Source organism: Phoca vitulina, unplaced genomic scaffold (assembly GCF_004348235.1).
Source record: "Phoca vitulina isolate PV1807 unplaced genomic scaffold, GSC_HSeal_1.0 scaffold29, whole genome shotgun sequence".
Classification (NCBI taxonomy): Eukaryota; Metazoa; Chordata; class Mammalia; order Carnivora; family Phocidae; genus Phoca; species Phoca vitulina.
The window spans coordinates 9,744,168-9,762,308 of NW_022589732.1; the positions used below are offsets into that span (position 1 = coordinate 9,744,168).

At 38.4% G+C, this 18,141-nt stretch overlaps 1 protein-coding gene across 1 annotated transcript in view; it reads right to left on the reverse strand.

The window, feature by feature from the left end:
- DNA2 (DNA replication helicase/nuclease 2) overlaps positions 1 to 18,141 on the reverse strand; it is a 46,369-nt gene continuing 28,228 nt past the window's right edge. Inside the window, exons 11-21 of the mRNA XM_032423753.1 lie at positions 16,519 to 16,635; positions 16,330 to 16,439; positions 15,942 to 16,051; positions 15,065 to 15,289; positions 8,741 to 8,934; positions 8,559 to 8,648; positions 8,270 to 8,474; positions 4,483 to 4,572; positions 3,692 to 3,874; positions 1,194 to 1,340; positions 1 to 353 (exon numbers count right to left, since the gene is read on the reverse strand). Of these exons, the coding sequence (XP_032279644.1) occupies positions 285 to 353; positions 1,194 to 1,340; positions 3,692 to 3,874; positions 4,483 to 4,572; positions 8,270 to 8,474; positions 8,559 to 8,648; positions 8,741 to 8,934; positions 15,065 to 15,289; positions 15,942 to 16,051; positions 16,330 to 16,439; positions 16,519 to 16,635 (1,540 nt within the window). The 3' untranslated portion in view covers positions 1 to 284. The remainder of the gene's footprint in view (positions 354 to 1,193; positions 1,341 to 3,691; positions 3,875 to 4,482; positions 4,573 to 8,269; positions 8,475 to 8,558; positions 8,649 to 8,740; positions 8,935 to 15,064; positions 15,290 to 15,941; positions 16,052 to 16,329; positions 16,440 to 16,518; positions 16,636 to 18,141) is intronic.

Sequence of the window (18,141 nt, forward strand, 5' to 3'; positions counted from 1 at the left end):
AAACTTAGACTTTTCAGTTTTGGAAAAACTGAAAAAATTAATAGTGTGTTAAATTTTACACAGTGATAGAACTTTAACAAGACTATACCAAAAAAATAAATAAAGAAAACAAAAAACTGGAACTCTCAACAAAGTACATTTACACCATTTCATACCCTTGGGATAAAAGTGATCTTCACAATCTAACCAGGCACTGCTTTCATAGCACATCCAAATTGCAAATAACAGGTAATATTTAGAGGAGATCTCATATGCCAGTATGAGAAATCAAAGAAAACAGTGCTTTATCTTATTTGAAAATCACCCAATACATGACAAAGACTTTCGTGTTCCTCTGATGGAAGATCCATGATGTACAATAAATTAAGGAAAGTATACTTTACAAAAAATGGAATTGCACAAAAACATCTATGACACTATTTAACATTTTGTAATTTGGTTTATAGGACTGCTGAAAAATTTTTTATGGCATTCTATGGATAATAATGTACTTAAACAATAAGGTTTATATATCTTAGCCTAAGATCTTCATATAACTTTTTTAAAGATGATTTATTTTAGTCATAATCTACAATTATGACAAGGAATAATTCTCCATTTTATAATTCTCTCAATTTTTTTAAAATTTTAATGCTTTGTCCTAGATTTTAAAAAGGGGGCGTTATAAATTAGGGTGAGAAGAACCAAAAGGGGTAACCACTTTTCCTAGATGTGTTCTAGGAAACATGTACCCTGCCCTAGGACAGCAAATCAAGTCCCTTTTCATCTCCTTTCTCACTTCACAAACTATCCTTCTCCATCACCTTCATTATTTCACTTTTTGCTTAAAATTACTTCCTGTGAGGGGAGCCTGGGTGGCTCAGTTGTTAACCCTCTGCCTTCGGCTCAGGTCATGATCCCAGGGTTCTGGGATCGAGCCCCGCATCGGGCTCTCTGCTCAGTGGGAAGCCTGATTCTCCCTCTCCCACTCCCCCTGCTTGTGTTCCCTCTCTCGCTGTCTCTCTGTCAAATAAATAAATAAAATCTTTAAAAAAAAAAATTACTTCCTGTGGATTATTTTCTCTTTTTCCTTTGTAGAATCAGGTCTTTGAAATGTGCCCATGGAAAACACAAAACATTAAGTTTTAATTTATATAAATACATAAATATTCACAATAGCACAGATGTGACCATATACAAAGCAAAAAGGATATTAATTTTTCTGAGTTTAGATGATCAAGTAACTTCCCCAAAGGAGGATAGCGGTTCAGTGAGGGCACACATCCTAGGAGAATCAGTTTATGTTTGGCTCTGGTTATAGCAACATTAAGACGCCGCCAATCTTTCAGGAGTTCACCAAGCTGAAAGAAATAATTTTCAATTATTTGAGTTTTCTCAGACATTTAAGTTTGTTCTAGCAAAGAACACAGTTTGTTGTGAACTATTTCCCTACTTTAAGCATATATTCCAAAGAAGATTCATTGACACATTTAAAATTCTTTAGACAGTTGGAAAAACTTGCCCACAATGCCAACTTCCAAATATTTTATCTTGGGTGCAATTTCCAAGCCATAATTTAAGGAAATGGAGCTATCTCCACTCACTGTAGCATTATTGGTAACAGTAATGAAAACTTGTAATAGCCTTAGACTCAGGGGAGTGGTTAAATATACCATGACACCTATGTACACTAGAACACTATGCAACTGTAAGAACACAATGAAGTCTGTGTATTGACATGAAGAGATCTCCAAGCTATTTAAGTGAAAAAAGCAGAGTCCATTAGAGTGTATATATTACCTTCTGTGTAAAAAAAAGGGAAACATGAATACTGATTCATATCTGTTTGTATATGCCTAAAGGAAAGGAATTAGAGGTTACCCAGAAAAAAAAAAAACAACCCACAAATTGTATACAATTCAAAACCAAAAAACCCAAATAATCCAATTAAACAATGGGCAGAAGACATGAACAGACATTTCTCCAAAGAAGACATACATGAAAAAATCATTAATCATCAAGGAAATGCAAATCAAACCCATAATGAGCTACTACCTCACACCTGTCAGAATGGCTAAAATCAAAAACCCAAGAAACAAGCGTTGACAAAGATGTGGAGAAAATGGACCCCTCATGCATTGTTGGGGGAAATGCAAACTGGTGCAGCCACTGTGGAAAACAGTAATGGAGTTCCTCAAAAAATTAAAAATAGAACTACCATATGATCCAGAAATTCCACTACTGGGTATTTACCCAAAGAATACGAAAACATTAATTCAAAAGGATGTACGCACCTCTATTGTAGCATTATTTACAATAGCCAAATTATGGAAGCAGCCCAAGTGTCCAACCACAGATGAATAAGGAAGATGTGATATATATATAAAATGGAAAAATACTCAGCATAAAAAAGAATGAAATCTTGCCATTTGCAACAACATGGAAGGATCTAAAGGGTGTAATGCTAAGTGAAATAAGTCAAAGAAAGACAAATATCATATAATTTCACTCATGGAATTTAAGAAACAAAACAAATGAACAAAGAAAAAAGACAAACCAAAAAAAGGACTCTTAACTATAGAGAACAAACTGACGGTTACCAGAGGGAAGTTGGGCGGGGGGCGCTGTGGGTGAAATTGGTGAAGGGGATTTAGAGTACACTTATCATGATGAGCACTGAGTAAAGTATAGGATTTTTGAATCACTATATCTTATACCTGAAATTATAACACTGTATATTAATGATACTGGAATTAAAAAACAAAAAACACCAAATTGTGATTATCTATAAGGGTAAGAACTGAGTAGAAGAGGAACTGGGTAGAAAGGAGACTTCTTACTATATCTTTACAACCATATGAAGGTATCACATAATCAAGAAAAATGAATGAAAAGGAGGTAAACATGCAAAACACAAAACCCAGAATTATATATAAAATTAAAAGTATATCTAAGGAAGAGTCTATGCTTAAAATGCCCCTAACACAACAGCCAAAAGGTGGAAGCAAACCAAATGTCCACTGATGGATGAATAAACAAAATATGCCATATACATGCAATGGAATATTATTCAGCCTTAAAAAGGAACAAAATTCTGATACATAATACAACATGGATGAACCTTGAGGACACCATGCTATATGAAATAAGCCAATTACAAAAGGACAAATACTGGGGCGCCTAGGTGGCTCAGCTGGTTAAGCGTCTGCCTTTGGCTCAGGTCATGATCTTGGGGTCCTGGGATCGAGCCCCCACATCAGGCTCCTTGCTCAGTGGGGAGCCTGCTTCTCTCTCTCACTCTGCCCCTCCCCACCGCTTGTGCTCAAGCGCACTCTCTCTGTCTCAAACAAATAAAATCTTAAAAAAAGAAACAAAAAACCCAAAAGAACAAATACTGTATAATTCCACTTATATGAGATGACTATGGTAATCAAATTCAAAGACAGAAAGCAGAATGGCGATTGCCAGGGCCTGGAGGGAGAGGGAACTGGAGGGTTGTTATTCGTGGGTACAGAGCTTCAGTTTTGCAAAATGAAAAAGTTCCAGAGATCTGCTGCACAACACTGTGCATATACTTAACACCACTGAACTGTACATTTAAAAACAGTGATGATTTTAAATTTTATATTATGTGGGGTTTTACCACAACCTAAAAAAAAAAGAAAAGAAAAAAATGTCCCAAACAAATCAGCAGAAAATACAATGAACTCACAGGTCCATCTTTATTACTTCTAACAAAAGATACCAGAATGATACTTTTGTCTCTTCCTTGGTATTTGTCTACAGTGTTAACTTCGACCATCCTGATAGAAGAATGGAACAATAAATCATTGATGATCTTTAACTGCTGCCTGTAGGGTGCAATGATACCAATATCAGAGGGTTTACATCCAGCCTAAACAGAAAAGAAACACAATGAAAATGAAAATCCTGATTTTTGTTATTTAAGCTTTACTAAATTTATTAAATTACATGTTTACATAATGTGCCTGATTAATGTTTATAACAGATTGCCTTGTTGCAAGGAGTAAATACAATTATTAAATTTGCTCTAAATCTAAATCCATATTTCCTGAGATTTAATAATTTCCTCAAACACTGCTCCCTTGATTTCTATAGATTAATGACAGAATAATGGTTTGCATGCCACTAGAACAGTGCTGCCATAGGGGAAAAAAAAAAAGCACAAAGAAATACATTACACTTTCTGCGATCCCTTACACTGAAGTTTCCAATCCCCAATCACACTGATTCAACCCTATATTGACACAATCAGAATTATCTGATGTGACAAAAAATTACCCTAAATGGAAACCCAAAATGCCATTATAAAAAAATTACATCTTTGATAATTTTCCGAAAATAGAACAAAAGCAATCAGGCTTCAGTCCTCTCATGTTAATGAACAAGGATTAATGCTAGGTCTTAAGTTCCTTGCATTCTAACATTGTATTATACTTCATCTTAATATTTATTATCCATCAAAATTAAATTCTAAATTACCTTAATAAAAATAGAGGTCAGGAAAACTATTAGCTTGGCTTCTGTCATATTGCTCACACCACCCTTTTCAACTTGTTCTGGTGCTGGAACCTAAATAGAAAAAAGAGTTGAGTATGGTCAGTACACAGGTAGCCAAAGAGAACACCCCTGTGGACACAAATGAAAAATAAACTTATTTTAAAAGTTGAAGGGACAAGGAAATAAATAAATAAATGTTGAAGGTAAAAGAATTAACAAAAATGAATGACAGTAGTCACCTTTCAGAAAGCCACCTAGAGGAAACCCATCTTAAACATCCTACAGTTCAGATTAAAATCTTTCTAAGAGGGGCATCTGGGTGGCTCAGTTTGTTAAGTGACTGCCTTCAGCTCAGGTCATAATCCCAGGGTCCTGGGATCAAGCCCACATCCCTGCTCAGCGGGGAGCCTGCTTCTTCCTCTCCCTCTGCCACTCCCCCTGCCTGTGCTCTCCTGCTCTCTGTCAAATAAATAAATAAAATCTTTTTAAAAGATAAAATTTAAAAAATAAAATAAAAAATAAAATCTTTCTAAGAGCCAACCACACACCGGGCTTCACATACTTTACTTTGTTATCCCCTAGTTTACAAGTATCAAAGGTCAGAAAAGATAAGTAACTTGCCCAAGGCCTCACGGTAAATCACATCAGTAGGATTCAAACTTGGATCGGGCTCTACTGTATGTGTTCTTGCCGTTTTCTTGTTGCCTTTCATACAAATAATGGAGCAGATAAAGTTCCCCAGGTTCTAGCATACCTGGTAAAACTCTCTAAGGACTATTTTGCTCCTACATAAGCCTTAAGTAGTCCTGATTATTATTTTATTTATTTTTAACTTTTTAAAGTAGGCTCCATGCCCAACATGGGACTTGAACTCACAACCCTGAGATCAAGAGTTGCACGCTCTACTGACTGAGACAGGCAAGTACCCAATCTTGATTATCTTTAATACCTTTTATTTGGGGGGCACCTAGGTGGCTCAGTCAGCTAAGCATCTGCCTTCGGTTCAGGTCATGATCTCAGGGTCCTGGGATTGAGCCCTGCGTCACTCCCCACTCAACAGTCTCCTTCTCCCTCTCCCTCTGCTCCTCTGCCTACTTGTGCTCTCTCTCTCAAATAAATAAATCTTTTTTTTTTTTAATTTATATGAGAGAGAGCGCGTGAGAGAGCATGAAAGGTAGAGAAGAGAGCACATGCAGGGAGGAGGGGTAGAGGGAGACGCAGACTCCCTGACAAGCAGGGAGCCTGATGTGGGACTTGATCCCAGGACTCTGGGATCATGACCTGAGCCATAGGCAGAAGCTTAACCAACTGAGCCACTCAGGCACCCAAATAAATAAAATCTTAAAAAAAAAAAAAAAAAATTTATTTGGAATTCTGATGCTAAGAAAGAAGAAACCTGAGTAGCAAAATCAAAGAATCTGAGTGCTCATTGGTGAGATAAATAATTGTAAATTATAAGTAATAAATTGGAACTGAGGTTTCTAAATGCAGTCATTTGTGAGGTCAGTTTACTGAAAAAATTTCCCAGAGCCCAACTGCCCCTACTTGTTAATCCTTGAACCTGAAATGCTAAGGGCAATATCCAAGAGAATGAAAATTCCATCATGGCACATAGGGTGGGTCCTATTTATTTATTTATTTATTTTAAAGATTTCATTTATTTATTTGACAGAGAGAGAGCACAAGCAGGGGGAGCAGCAGGCAGAGGGAAAGGGAGAAGCAGGATCTCCGCTGAGCAGGGAGCCCGATGCAGGGTTCGATCCCAGGACCCTGGGATCACGACCTGAGCTGAAGGCACCTGCTTAACCAACTGAGCCACCCAGGCGCCCCTATTTATTTATTTATTTTTATTATTATTATTATTTTTTAAGATTTTATTTATTTGACAGAGAGAGACACAGCAAGAGAGGGAACACAAGCAGGGGGAGTGGGAGAGGGAGAAGCAGGCTTCCCGCGGAGCGGGGAGCCCAATGCGGGGCTCGATCTCAGGACCCTGGGATCATGACCTGAGTCGAAGGCAGACGCTCAACGACTGAGCCACCCAGGCGCCCCCCTATTTATTTATTTCTAAAGTAAACTCTGTGCCCAACGTCAGTCTTGAATTCATGACCCTGAGATCAAGAGTTGCATGCTGTACCAACTGAGCCAGCCAGATGCCCCTGCAAGTGGGGCCCTATTTTTAATAACCACCCACCATAATAACAAAAGATATAATTATTTTACAGTAATACGCATACATATAATTGGTCTTTTTTTTTTAAGATTTTATTTATTTGCTAGAGAGAGCGAGCACACGCACGCATGCACACTAGCCGGGGGAGTGGCAGGCAGAGGGAGAAGCAGGCTCCCCACTGAGCAGGGAGCCCCATGAGACTTAAGACCCAGGACCCTGGGATCATGACCTGAGCCAAAGACAGACGCTTAACCAACTGAGACACCCAGGCGTCCCTGGTCATTATTTTTTTTCTGGTCATGTAAAGACTTCCAAACCAATGCTGAGAAGCACTACATAAAACAAACTATAGAAATAACAGGGTCAAAACTTCGTTCTTAGTTCCTAGAAATAAGAATCAAGTCATTTAAAGTCCTTGTGAAGAGTTTTGTTTAATGATAAGTTTGTAAGGAGGTCTTTATGTGCATATGTGGAGGCAGGAGGTAATAAATATCTGTCCTGTCAGGCTCAATTTTGCTGTGAACCTAAAACTGCTCTAGTAAATAAAGTCTCCATTTGTAAACCCAGCCCTTTGATAACATCAATGCCAATTTCTTTTCTAAGAAATATAATTATACACTTGAGTTCACTTTCTAGCTTTCCTACTTCAAAAGTCAATTCTCACATCTATTAATCCCCAGAATAAACCTCCTTCCAAAGATACTGGCTCTAGAAATAAGTCAATCAGAGAAAGACAGGTATCATATCATATGACCTCACTGATATGAGGAATTCTTAATCTCAGGAAAGAAACTGAGGGTTGCTGGAGTGGTAGGGGGTGGCAGGGATGGGGTGGCTGGGTGATGGACATTGGGGGAGGGTATGTGCTATGGTGAGCACTGTGAAGTGTGCAGGACTGTTGAATCACAGATCTGTACCTCTGAAGCAAATAATACATTATATGTTAAAAAAAAAAAAAGAAGACGACGATAGCAGGAGGGGAAGAATGAAGGGGGGGGAATCGGAGGGGGAGACAAACCATGAGAGACTATGGACTCTGAAAAACAAACTGAGGGTTCTAGAGGGGAGGAGGGTGGGCAGATGGGTTAGCCTGGTGATGGGTATTAAGGAGGGCACGTTCTGCATGGAGCATTGGGTGTTATACGCAAACAATGAATCATGGAACACTACATCAAAAACTAATGATGTAATGTATGGTGATTAACATAACATAATAAAAAAAAACAAAGATACTAGCTCTAAAGAAAGAAAAGATTCTTTTGTGTTGAAGTATAAGAAATACACTAGTTTTGGGGCGCCTGGGTGGCTCAGTTGTTAAGCGTCTGCCTTTGGCTCAGGTCATGATCCCAGGGTCCTGGGATCGAGCCCTGCATCGGGCTCCCTGCTCAGCAGGAAGCCTGCTTCTCCCTCTCCCACTCCCCCTGCTTGTGTTCCCTCTCTCACTGTCTCTCTCTGTCAAAAAATTAAAAAAAAAAAAAGAAAAGAGCTAGTTTTAACTGAGCTCTATTAAAGCATTTGCTATTAAAAACTGAAGAATTTAAATAACAGGACAAAAGGAGAAAAAATAGAAAATATTCAGGTTTTTTTTTTTCTTACCTTGTCTGTATTAAGAAAACAAACAGGATTGTTTGGCTCAAATACTCCAATCATCCAAGGATTTTCAGAATAATCAGCATAAAATTCCAGTTCCAGCTTTACATCTTTAAAGTGAGGTAGGCTGATCACTGCGTTGGCCACTTTGTCTGATCCACACTCCAGCTTTCCTTCATATGTCAGTTTATTACTTAAGGACATAATTTTACTAAGGCAATTACAAAAATAATTTTAGTTTTGGTAGATGAAAATAAACACGAAAATCACTCATAGCTGTCACTCTCACAAATACCTGTTCATTCTGTACTGCACAGTTAATTGTACAACAGCATTCTTATTCTGCTCCAGTCTCTTGAATAAGCTTTCACTCATGCCAAGAGCTCTGTCAACAAATCAAATTCAGGCTTATCAGTGCACTGTCATGGTCCCATAAGAAGAATCTAATTTAAAATTAAAATTTCAATGTCTGCTTACCTTGCTTCACGATTTAGCACCAGGGGAGGAAGCTGCTGATGATCCCCCACCAACACAAATCTCCGAGAAAAAAAAAGTGGCCCTAGGCAGACTGGCTGGCTAATTTGAGAGGCTTCATCCACAATACAAAAATCAAAAGTTTTACGAGAAAATATTGGATGGTTTATTCCCATACACGTTGTTGCAACTATACGCTAAGAACAAAGAAAGAAAATAGATGGGTTATCTAACATATCCAAGAAATGTAACTTGTTTTTCCCATATTTTATTTTACTTATTGATTTTAATCTCTACACCCAATGTGGCATTTGAACTCACAACCCCAAGATCAAGAATTGCATGCTCTACCAAATGAGTGAGCCAGGTGCCCGCCATTTTTTAAATTTAAGGTTCAAAAAGATTCTTGTCCCAAACAACAGGAATCCCCCAATATTATTTAATTCTGAAACATTTATAGTATGCAAAAAAATTTAACTTTTTACTACAAATTGAAAAATCAAGTAAATTCTCTGGACACTCTTAACAATGCTCAAATTTGGATATTTCCAAATGGAAATCTGAAACACTCAAGAGGAAATAAGTTAATTATTTTTTAAGTTTTTATTTATTTAAGCAATCTCTACACCCAATGTAGGGCTCAAACAAGAGTCACATGCTCTTCCAACTGAGCCAGACAGGCACCCCAATAATTTAATTATTATTAATTTTGTTTTTTAAAAGATTTTATTTATTTACTTGAGAGAGAGCGCAAGAGAGAGAGTGGGGGGGGGGGGAGCCCGACGCAGGGCTCAATCCCAGAACCCCTGGATCATGACCTCAGCCGAAAGCAGCCGCTTAACCAACTAAGCCACTCAGGTGGCCCCAATAATTTATTTTTAAATGTCAATCAGGACTTCACTTCTGGTAAACTGGAGTACTTTTCCTCACTCCTCCCACAAAGTACAACTAAAAACTCTAAACATTATATATAAAACAAACATAAGAACTCTGAAAGGTGGAGAAAAGGTAGACCATCCAGGGACCTTGGGACCGGAGGAACAGTAGTTTGTTCCCTGGGTTTTCTTTGGCCCTCATATATCCCAACTTTGGAGCTGAAGAATTTAACAACCCAGGAATGCCGATGGGCACAGACCAAAGAAAGCTCAAACAAAAGCCAAAGGAACAGAAAAGGAAAGCCTAGTACACAGAAAACTTGTATACAATAGCCACTCTACCCTAACCAAAGACCACAGAAAACACTGTAGTCTTACGCCCCGTTGATGCCAGCAAAGGAACTCCAATATCCTACTGGGGCAATTACAGAGAAGGCCAAGTAGGGAGCCAGGACTTTAATCCCTGCTGAATGATAATAAGCCCCCAATGTCAGTGGAGACCATGTGGGGAACCTAGACTTTCACCCCTATCCAGCAGTAATGAGGAGCCCCTAATCGTTATGTTAAGAGGCCAAATGGGAACTTGCACTTCAACTCCCACCCAGCAGTAATGAGGTGGGGTACCCTCTTGCCCTATCAGACTAGTGTCAGAGGAAGCCAGCTAAAACAGAAGTATTAAATAACATAATGCAAATGTTCAGGTTTCATCATAAAATATACATAACCAGGGGCACCTGGGTGGCTCAGTTGGTTGAGTGTCCAACTGTTGATCTCAGTTCAGGTTTTGATCTCAGGGTTGTCAGTTCAAGCCTGAGTGTGGAGCCTACTTAAAAAAAGGGGGGGGGGGCACCTGGATGGCTCAGTTGGTTAAGCATCTGTCTTTGGCTCAGGTCATGATCCCAGCGTCCTGGGATCAAGTCCCGAGTCGGGCTCCGTGCTTAGCGGAGAGCCTGTTTCTCCCTTTCCCTCTCCCCCTACTTGTGTTCTCTGTCAAATAAATAAAATCTTTTTAAGAAGTACATAGGGGCACCTGGGTGGCTCAGTTGGTTAAGCATCTGTCTTTGGCTCAGGTCATGGTCCCAGGGTCATGAGATCGAGCCCCACATCGGGCTCCCTGCTCAGCCGGGAGCCTGCTTCTCCCTCTCCTACTCCCCCTGCTTGTGTTCCCTCTCTCACTGTGTCTCTCTCTGTCAAATAGAAATAAAATCTTTAAAAAAATAAATAAAAATAAAAAAATACATTAAAAAAAAAACATAACCGGGAAGATCTCAAACTGAATGAAAAAAAGACATGCAATAGATGCCAACACCAAGGATGTCAGAGATGTTAGAATTGTGGGACAAAGATTTTATTGTTTTTAAGTTCATTTTTATTTTTTTAGTAATCTCTACACCCATTGTGGCACTCGAACTCATGACCCCAAGATCAAGAGTATATAACAAAGATTTTAAAGCAGCCATGATAAAAATGTTTCACTGAGCAACTATGAACATAGTTGAATCAAATAAAAAATAGAGAGTCTCAACAAAGAAACAGAGCATAAAAGAAAAAGCAAATGGAAATTTTAGAACTGAAAATATAACTGAAATTTTATTTATTTATTCATTTATTTATTTTTAAAGATTTTATTTATTTATTTGACAGAGGGAGACACAGCGAGAGAGGGAACACAAGCAGGGGGAGTGGGAGAGGGAGAAGCAGGCTTCCCGCCGAGCAGGGAGCCCAACACAGGGCTCGAACCCAGGACCCTGGGATCATGACCTGAGCCGAAGGCAGACGCTTAACAACTGAGCCACCCAGGCGCCCCAAACCTATTGTTTTTATCCATATTTTTGCTCACTATGTTCTGCTCTCCTGATGTTCCAAATTTCTATTCTTTTATCATTCCCTTTCTGTTTAAAGATCTTCCTTTACCCATTCTTTTAGGGTAGTAGGGCAACTGGCAACAAATTCCCTTCGTTTCCCTCTCCCTCTGCCTGCTGCTCTGCTTGCTTGGGCTCTCTCTCTGTCTGTTTCTCTGTCAAATAAATAAATAAATAAAATCTTCAAAAAAAATAGGTTTTTCATTTCTTCCAAATTATATTTGATGGTTGAAGCAAAAATTAGAACACAGTCTGACGTAGTCTATGTAGGAAAAATATTAAGACAATTATGAACAGGAGAAGATAAGGGACATAAATGGAAGTGACCTTTCTAACTTCACAAGCTCACTAGTAAAATGACAAAATCAATGGACTATAAGTTATATATATATATATATATATATATATATAGTATAATGCACAGAGCAACAGAGCATCCACTAAAAGCTATTCAAAGTGATCACTCAAAAACACTACAGAGAAATCAAAATGGAATTCTAAAAAATGTCCAAGTAAGCAATAAGGCAGGAAAAAGAAAACAGAATCAAAAGAGAGGCGCTTGGCTGCCTCAGCCGGTAGAACATGTGACTCTTGATCTCAGGGTTGTGAGTTTGAGCCCCACGATGGGTGTGGAGATTACAAAAACAAAACAAACAACAACAACAAAAACCATAGGAAACATAAAACAAAAAATAAAATGGCAGACTTAAGCCCTAACATGTATCAATACTTATGACGAATATAAATGGTCTATATGTACCATGTACCTTTTAAAAGACAGGGATCAAAACAATTAAAAAACAGATTGGCAGAGTAGCTAAAAAACATTATCCAGATATCTACTTTATACAAGAAAGTCACTTCAAATTTAATGATATTGGCATATTAATAATTAAAGGATGGAGGATCACATTGATAGATTTTCTTGCTGAATGATCCTTACATCATGGGAATAAATCCTACTTGTTCACAGCATACAAACCTTCTAATACACTGCTAAATTTGATTTGTGAATATACTGTTGAGAATGTTTGCATCAGTCAAATATGCCCAATGGGTGTTTTTTTTTAGTATTTACTTATTTAAGTAATCTCTACACCCAATGTGGGGTTCAAACGCATGACCCCAAGATCAAGAGTCACATACTCTTCCAACTAAGCCAGCCAGGTGCCATGGGTTTTTTAACACAGGTGCAAAAGCAGCTCAGTGGAGGGATGAATGGTTTTTCAAGGAGTGGTGCTGTAACAACTGGACATCAATAGGCAAAAAAATGGACCTTGACCTAAGTCTCACACATCATATAAAAATAATGGTCACAGACTTAAATGTAAAACTTAAAAGTGTAAAACTTTTAGGAAAAAAACACAGGAGAAACTTTCAGCATCTAGAGGTAGAGTTTTTAAACTTGACACTGAAAGCAGAATGCATGAAAGTAAAAAATTTATATACTACACTCTATCAAAATTAAAACCTTTTCTACTGCAAAGGCTCCTGTGAGGAACATGAAAAAAAAAAAAACTACAGAGTGGGAGAAAACATTCAAAAATATATCCATTAAAGGACTAACATCTAGAACATATAAAGAACACTCAAAACTCAACAGTAAAAAAAAAAAATCCAAATGGGCAACAGACAGAAAGAGACATTTCACTGAAGAAGATACAGAGAAGCAAATAAGCACATGAAAACATCAATAATCATCATTAGGGATATGCAAATTAAATTCACAATGAGGTATCATTATATACCTATATACCATAACGTCCAAAATGAAAAACAGTAACTCCACCAAATGCTGACAAGGATCACTCATACATTGCTGGTGGGAATGTGGAATGTTATAGTTGCTTTGGAAAACAGTTTGGTAGATTTTTTTTTTTTTTTAAGATTTTATTTATTTAGGGGCGCCTGGGTGGCTCAGTCATTAAGTGTCTGCCTTCGGCTCAGGTCATGATCCCAGGGTCCTGGGATCGAGCCCCACATCAGGCTCCCTGCTCAGCGGGAAGCCTGCTTCTCTCTCTCCCACTCCCCCTGCTTGTGTTCCTTCTCTCGCTTTGTCTCTGTCAAATAAATAAATAAAATCTTAAAAAAAAAAAAAAGATTTTATTTATTTATTTGACAGAGAGAGAGAGAGAGCACACAGTCAGGGGGAGCGGCAGGCAGAGGCAGAGGGAGAAGCAGGCTCTCTGCCGAGCAAGGAGCCCGATGAGGGACTCCATCCCAGGACCCTGGGATCATGACCTCAGCAGAAGGCAGACGCTTAACTGAGTGAGCCACCCAGGCGCCCCAAAAATAAAATCTTTAAAAAATAAAAATAGGGGCACCTGGGTGGTTGTTAAGCATCTGCCTTCAGCTCAGGTCATGATCCCAGGGTCCTGGGATTGAGCCCCGCATCCGGCTCCCTGCTCTGCGGGGAGCGTGCTTCTCCCTCTCCCACTCCCCCCTGCTTGTGTTCCTGCTCTCGCTCTCTCTAATAAATAAATAAAATCTTAAAAAATAAATAAATAAAATACAAATAAAAACTTCCCAGAAAAATGTAAACATTAAATAATAAAATAAAAACTTCTATATCACAGTCTCAAAGTCTAGAAATAACTATCATTAGACTATTCATGTACCATTGCTTTGAATTCAAACTGGCTAAAAAATCCTGATTATTAGTAGTTTTCTAGGTGTGATATTATAATAATACATGTTTGGTCTTCCTCTGGGTTCCTGACACAGAGCTCCTAAAATCTTTAGAATTTCGGTAGTGTTAGGGGTGAGAGGATTATCTTTTGTTATTCATAGTAAATCCCTTGCAACCATACCTGCATTTATGCTAATGAGAGGATGGGAGTTGGTTGTCAGAGGAACCAATCTAGAGATTAAAGGGTTAGAACTTTCAGCCCCATCCCAACCCCGACCCCTCTACTTAGGGAAGGGTAGAGGGGATAGGGATTGAGCTAATCACCAACCACCAAATCAATGATTTAATCAATCGTGCCTACATGATGGAATCTCCATAAAAACCCTAAACAAAGGGGTTCAGAGAGCTTCCGGGGTTGGTGAACACATCATAGTGCTGGGAGGGTGGTCCATCTGGAGAGGGTATAGAAGCTCCGTATCCCTTTCCACATTCCTAACCCTATGCATCTCTTCCATTTGGCTGTTCCTGAATTGCATCCTATATAATACATCTTGAATTCTGTGAGCCATTCTAGCAAATTTTCGAACTGTAGGATGGGGTCATGGGAACCCTGATTTATGGCTGGTTGTTCTGATGCACAGGAGGCCCCGGACATAACTGAGAACTGAAGAGGGTGGTGCAACCTTATTAAGGGGCTGAGCCCTAAGCTGTGGAATCTGCACTAACTCCGCTAGTGTCAGAAGTGTTGTGAGTAGAGAGAAACAAGCATTTTCCATAATTAGGATATTTTAAACTAGGAGATGGGAGCCCTGAATAATAAACCAGAAACCTCATTTCAGTTCAAAAGCAAACAGCAAACTATAAATTAATAAAACTGGTCAATGTGACTGAATTCCCCAGAATGTTTCTCCACTCAGTCTGGCTACTCAGGCTGGTGTTATTATGCAATAATAGTACTTACGTGACTATTGTAGAGTTCTTCCAGAAGAGCTAAAGATTTAATGGACTTGGATCTGCAAATTTCCTCCTCTGTGAATTTCTGGATGTCTTGATGTACCTTCTGAGTCTGACCCAAACGCAAAAATCCTATTTTAAACTTTGCTAACTTCAAAAGAATATTGTCAACAGCAGAGTGTGTATAGCTGGTCAACAAAACACTAAAACCACAGGCATAGAGAATTCTTACCTAATAATGAATAAAAGAAAGGAAAATAACATTACTTTTAATTCCAGATATTAACATGCTTATATTTTTCAAATAGAATCAGAAAACTTAATAGGAAGCGTATCTTAGAGTTGAGCCAAAGTAAATATTTAAAAAATTATAAAGGCAAAATGTTTTATGAAAATCCCATGGCATTATCTTATTAATTAGTGATATGTTAAAATATATTATTAGTAATAATAAAATTGAGTACAAAATACAAACTTTGAATAGTGCCTGGCACACAGTATCAATCAATCAATATTTCTTGCCATCATTATGATTATTCTAAGATTAGCACAGAAATTTACTGACATGGAAAAAAAATCCCAGAAAAATCTATTTCAACACCTCTGTATAATTTATTATTTTTTTAAGGCAAGGAAAACATACAATGATACACATGCCCCCAAATGAAAAAGATCTCAGAGAATCCTAAATGCAAGAAACCTACAACATGATTACAACTTTTTGTGACTTAGCTTTTTATATTTCTCATGTCCTTCTAAAAGGTTAATGTGAAATAAAGCCTTTTGATTTAAAATTCAGCCCTTTTGATAGAAAACATCACATTCTCCGAACTGAGAAGCTGATTTAAATCGTTAGTTTCTAAGCAAAAGAATAATAACCTTACAAGAGTACATATTGTGGTTGTTTTTCCTGTTCCAGGCATACCCACGATGAGTGTGTAGTCTTTTGAAAGAAGTACCTTTTTCATTGCTTGCCTCTGAGGTTTATTCAAGCCTACATTTAAATTTAAAAATAACAGGAAAAAAAATGCTGGATTTCAATGAGCAAATTATAAGAAAAGCAGCCTCTATTCAAGTCTGTTCTTCAATACGTCTTTTTAAAGTAAGAAAATGTCATGGTGATTAAAGTATATATGTAAACTACTTCCCAAGAGAACCTGTCTAAAAATTATAAGTTTAATAAGTTATAAAACTGCTAGACTAGAATGTACTTTGAATTATAAATACAACCAAGAACAATCAATGGAAGGAGACATGCTGATTATCACATACCTTTTAGAATGCAGGCAACTGTATCCTTTGCATCATATGGAAGAACAGAACTGAGGTAGGATATAAAGTGAGGTTCACGAAAGTCAATGATTAAATCTCGAAGTTTTTGGCTGAAAAGAAAAAAAAATGTTTTTAGTAATATTCCTTAGGAAAGTGGGGTAAATTTCAGATTCACTCATTGTTACAAACCTGACACAAGTATTTTCCATCAATTTAGAAAGATTTCCTAAGGGAGTATCTATATTACAAGTTTTTTCTTCCTGGTCCAATCTGAACAAAGTTGATTCTGGGAGTACTGACAAGTTCCTAAAACAGTGAAACAGATGTACATGAATGTTTTTCATTTAACATGGTCAGTTGGTCTGTATAAGAAATACATTGCTGTGTGAAGCCTGGGTGGCTCAGTCGGTTAAGCACCTGCCTTCAGCTCAGGTTATGATCCCAGGTCTTGGGATCAAGTCCCACATCAGGCTCCTGGCTCAGCAGGGAGCCGGCTTCTCCCACTTCTCCTCCCCCCGCTCGTGCTCTCTCTCTCTGACAAATAAATAAATAAACTCTTTAAAAAAAAAAAAGAAATACATTGCTGTTTGCTAAAAGAATAAATGAGTCAGAATAGCTATTAAAATGGCTACCAGGCCCTAATTCATACTTGCCAATCAGACAAATAAGAATGGTGGACTGGCAGAAAAGTGAGAAAATAGGGCACAAGACACTAAGGTCAAAGCAATTATTCAGGAACCTACAACACTGCTGGCAATTCACTAGGCCTCGCTTTGCAATCTAGCCTGGGCTCATCACCCTCAGAAGGATCCTGAGCACATGGCCCCTCTCTCCTCCAGTCTGGAGCACAGGTCTCTTTCCTGATGCCTTCTCCCACTCCTCCTCCAGCTCCTAAAATCCCGGAGTTCCTTAGGGTCCCTTCCCTGGTCCTCTGTACTGCTCTTTCTTGTCATTTCCCCTTTGGTTCTATGCCCTCATGTAGCTCTAAATCCCAAATCTACATCTTGAGACCTGACCCCACATTCCTTTTCCACCTGGTTGCTCAGCCAAGCTTCAGGTTTGGATATCCAGCAGGCAACAAGATCTTTCCACTTGGTCAAAACCCAGGCTATGAAAGCTCAATACATTCAAAACTGAACAAATCTTCATCCCCACTGAACCTCATCCTCATTCTGTGGGTCTGATGCCAGTCAATAGCACTTGCCTCTACACCACTGCCTTATCCTTCCCTCTCCCTTCCTCTCACCCTCTTCCCAAACTCCATATCCAATCAGCATGCAAATGTCAGCCCATTTTACTTTCTAAATACTTCTCAAAATCACTCCATCCTCTCTGCCAAAGCTACCTCGCCCTCAATCACCACTAGCCTGGGCCACTACAAGTTTCCTGGTTTCTATGCTTTCAGTTTCATCTCTATTAATTAACTATTCTTCACAATGCATTCACAGAAAAATGCAAATCCGATTATTATCACTCTTCTGTTTAAAACTCTTCAATACATCTGAATAGTCACAACTTAACATGGTATATAAGACCTTCTATGAACTAACCTCCCCAATCACACTCCCTTCTTCATCTTTTACATTCCTGCACTTTCCTGAACATTCCACCTCATACCGTATCACACCATCATGTCTTTATTATGCACCACGTTCCTCTGTCTAGCATACTCTTCTCACACTGTCACCAGGCTAATTATTCCACCGGGTGAAGATCCAGAATGACCTTTTTCAAAAGCTTTCCCTAAGCCTTCTAAACTTCAGTTCAATGCCTCTCATCTATGTTCTCTTCAATTCAAACATTTGTCATATT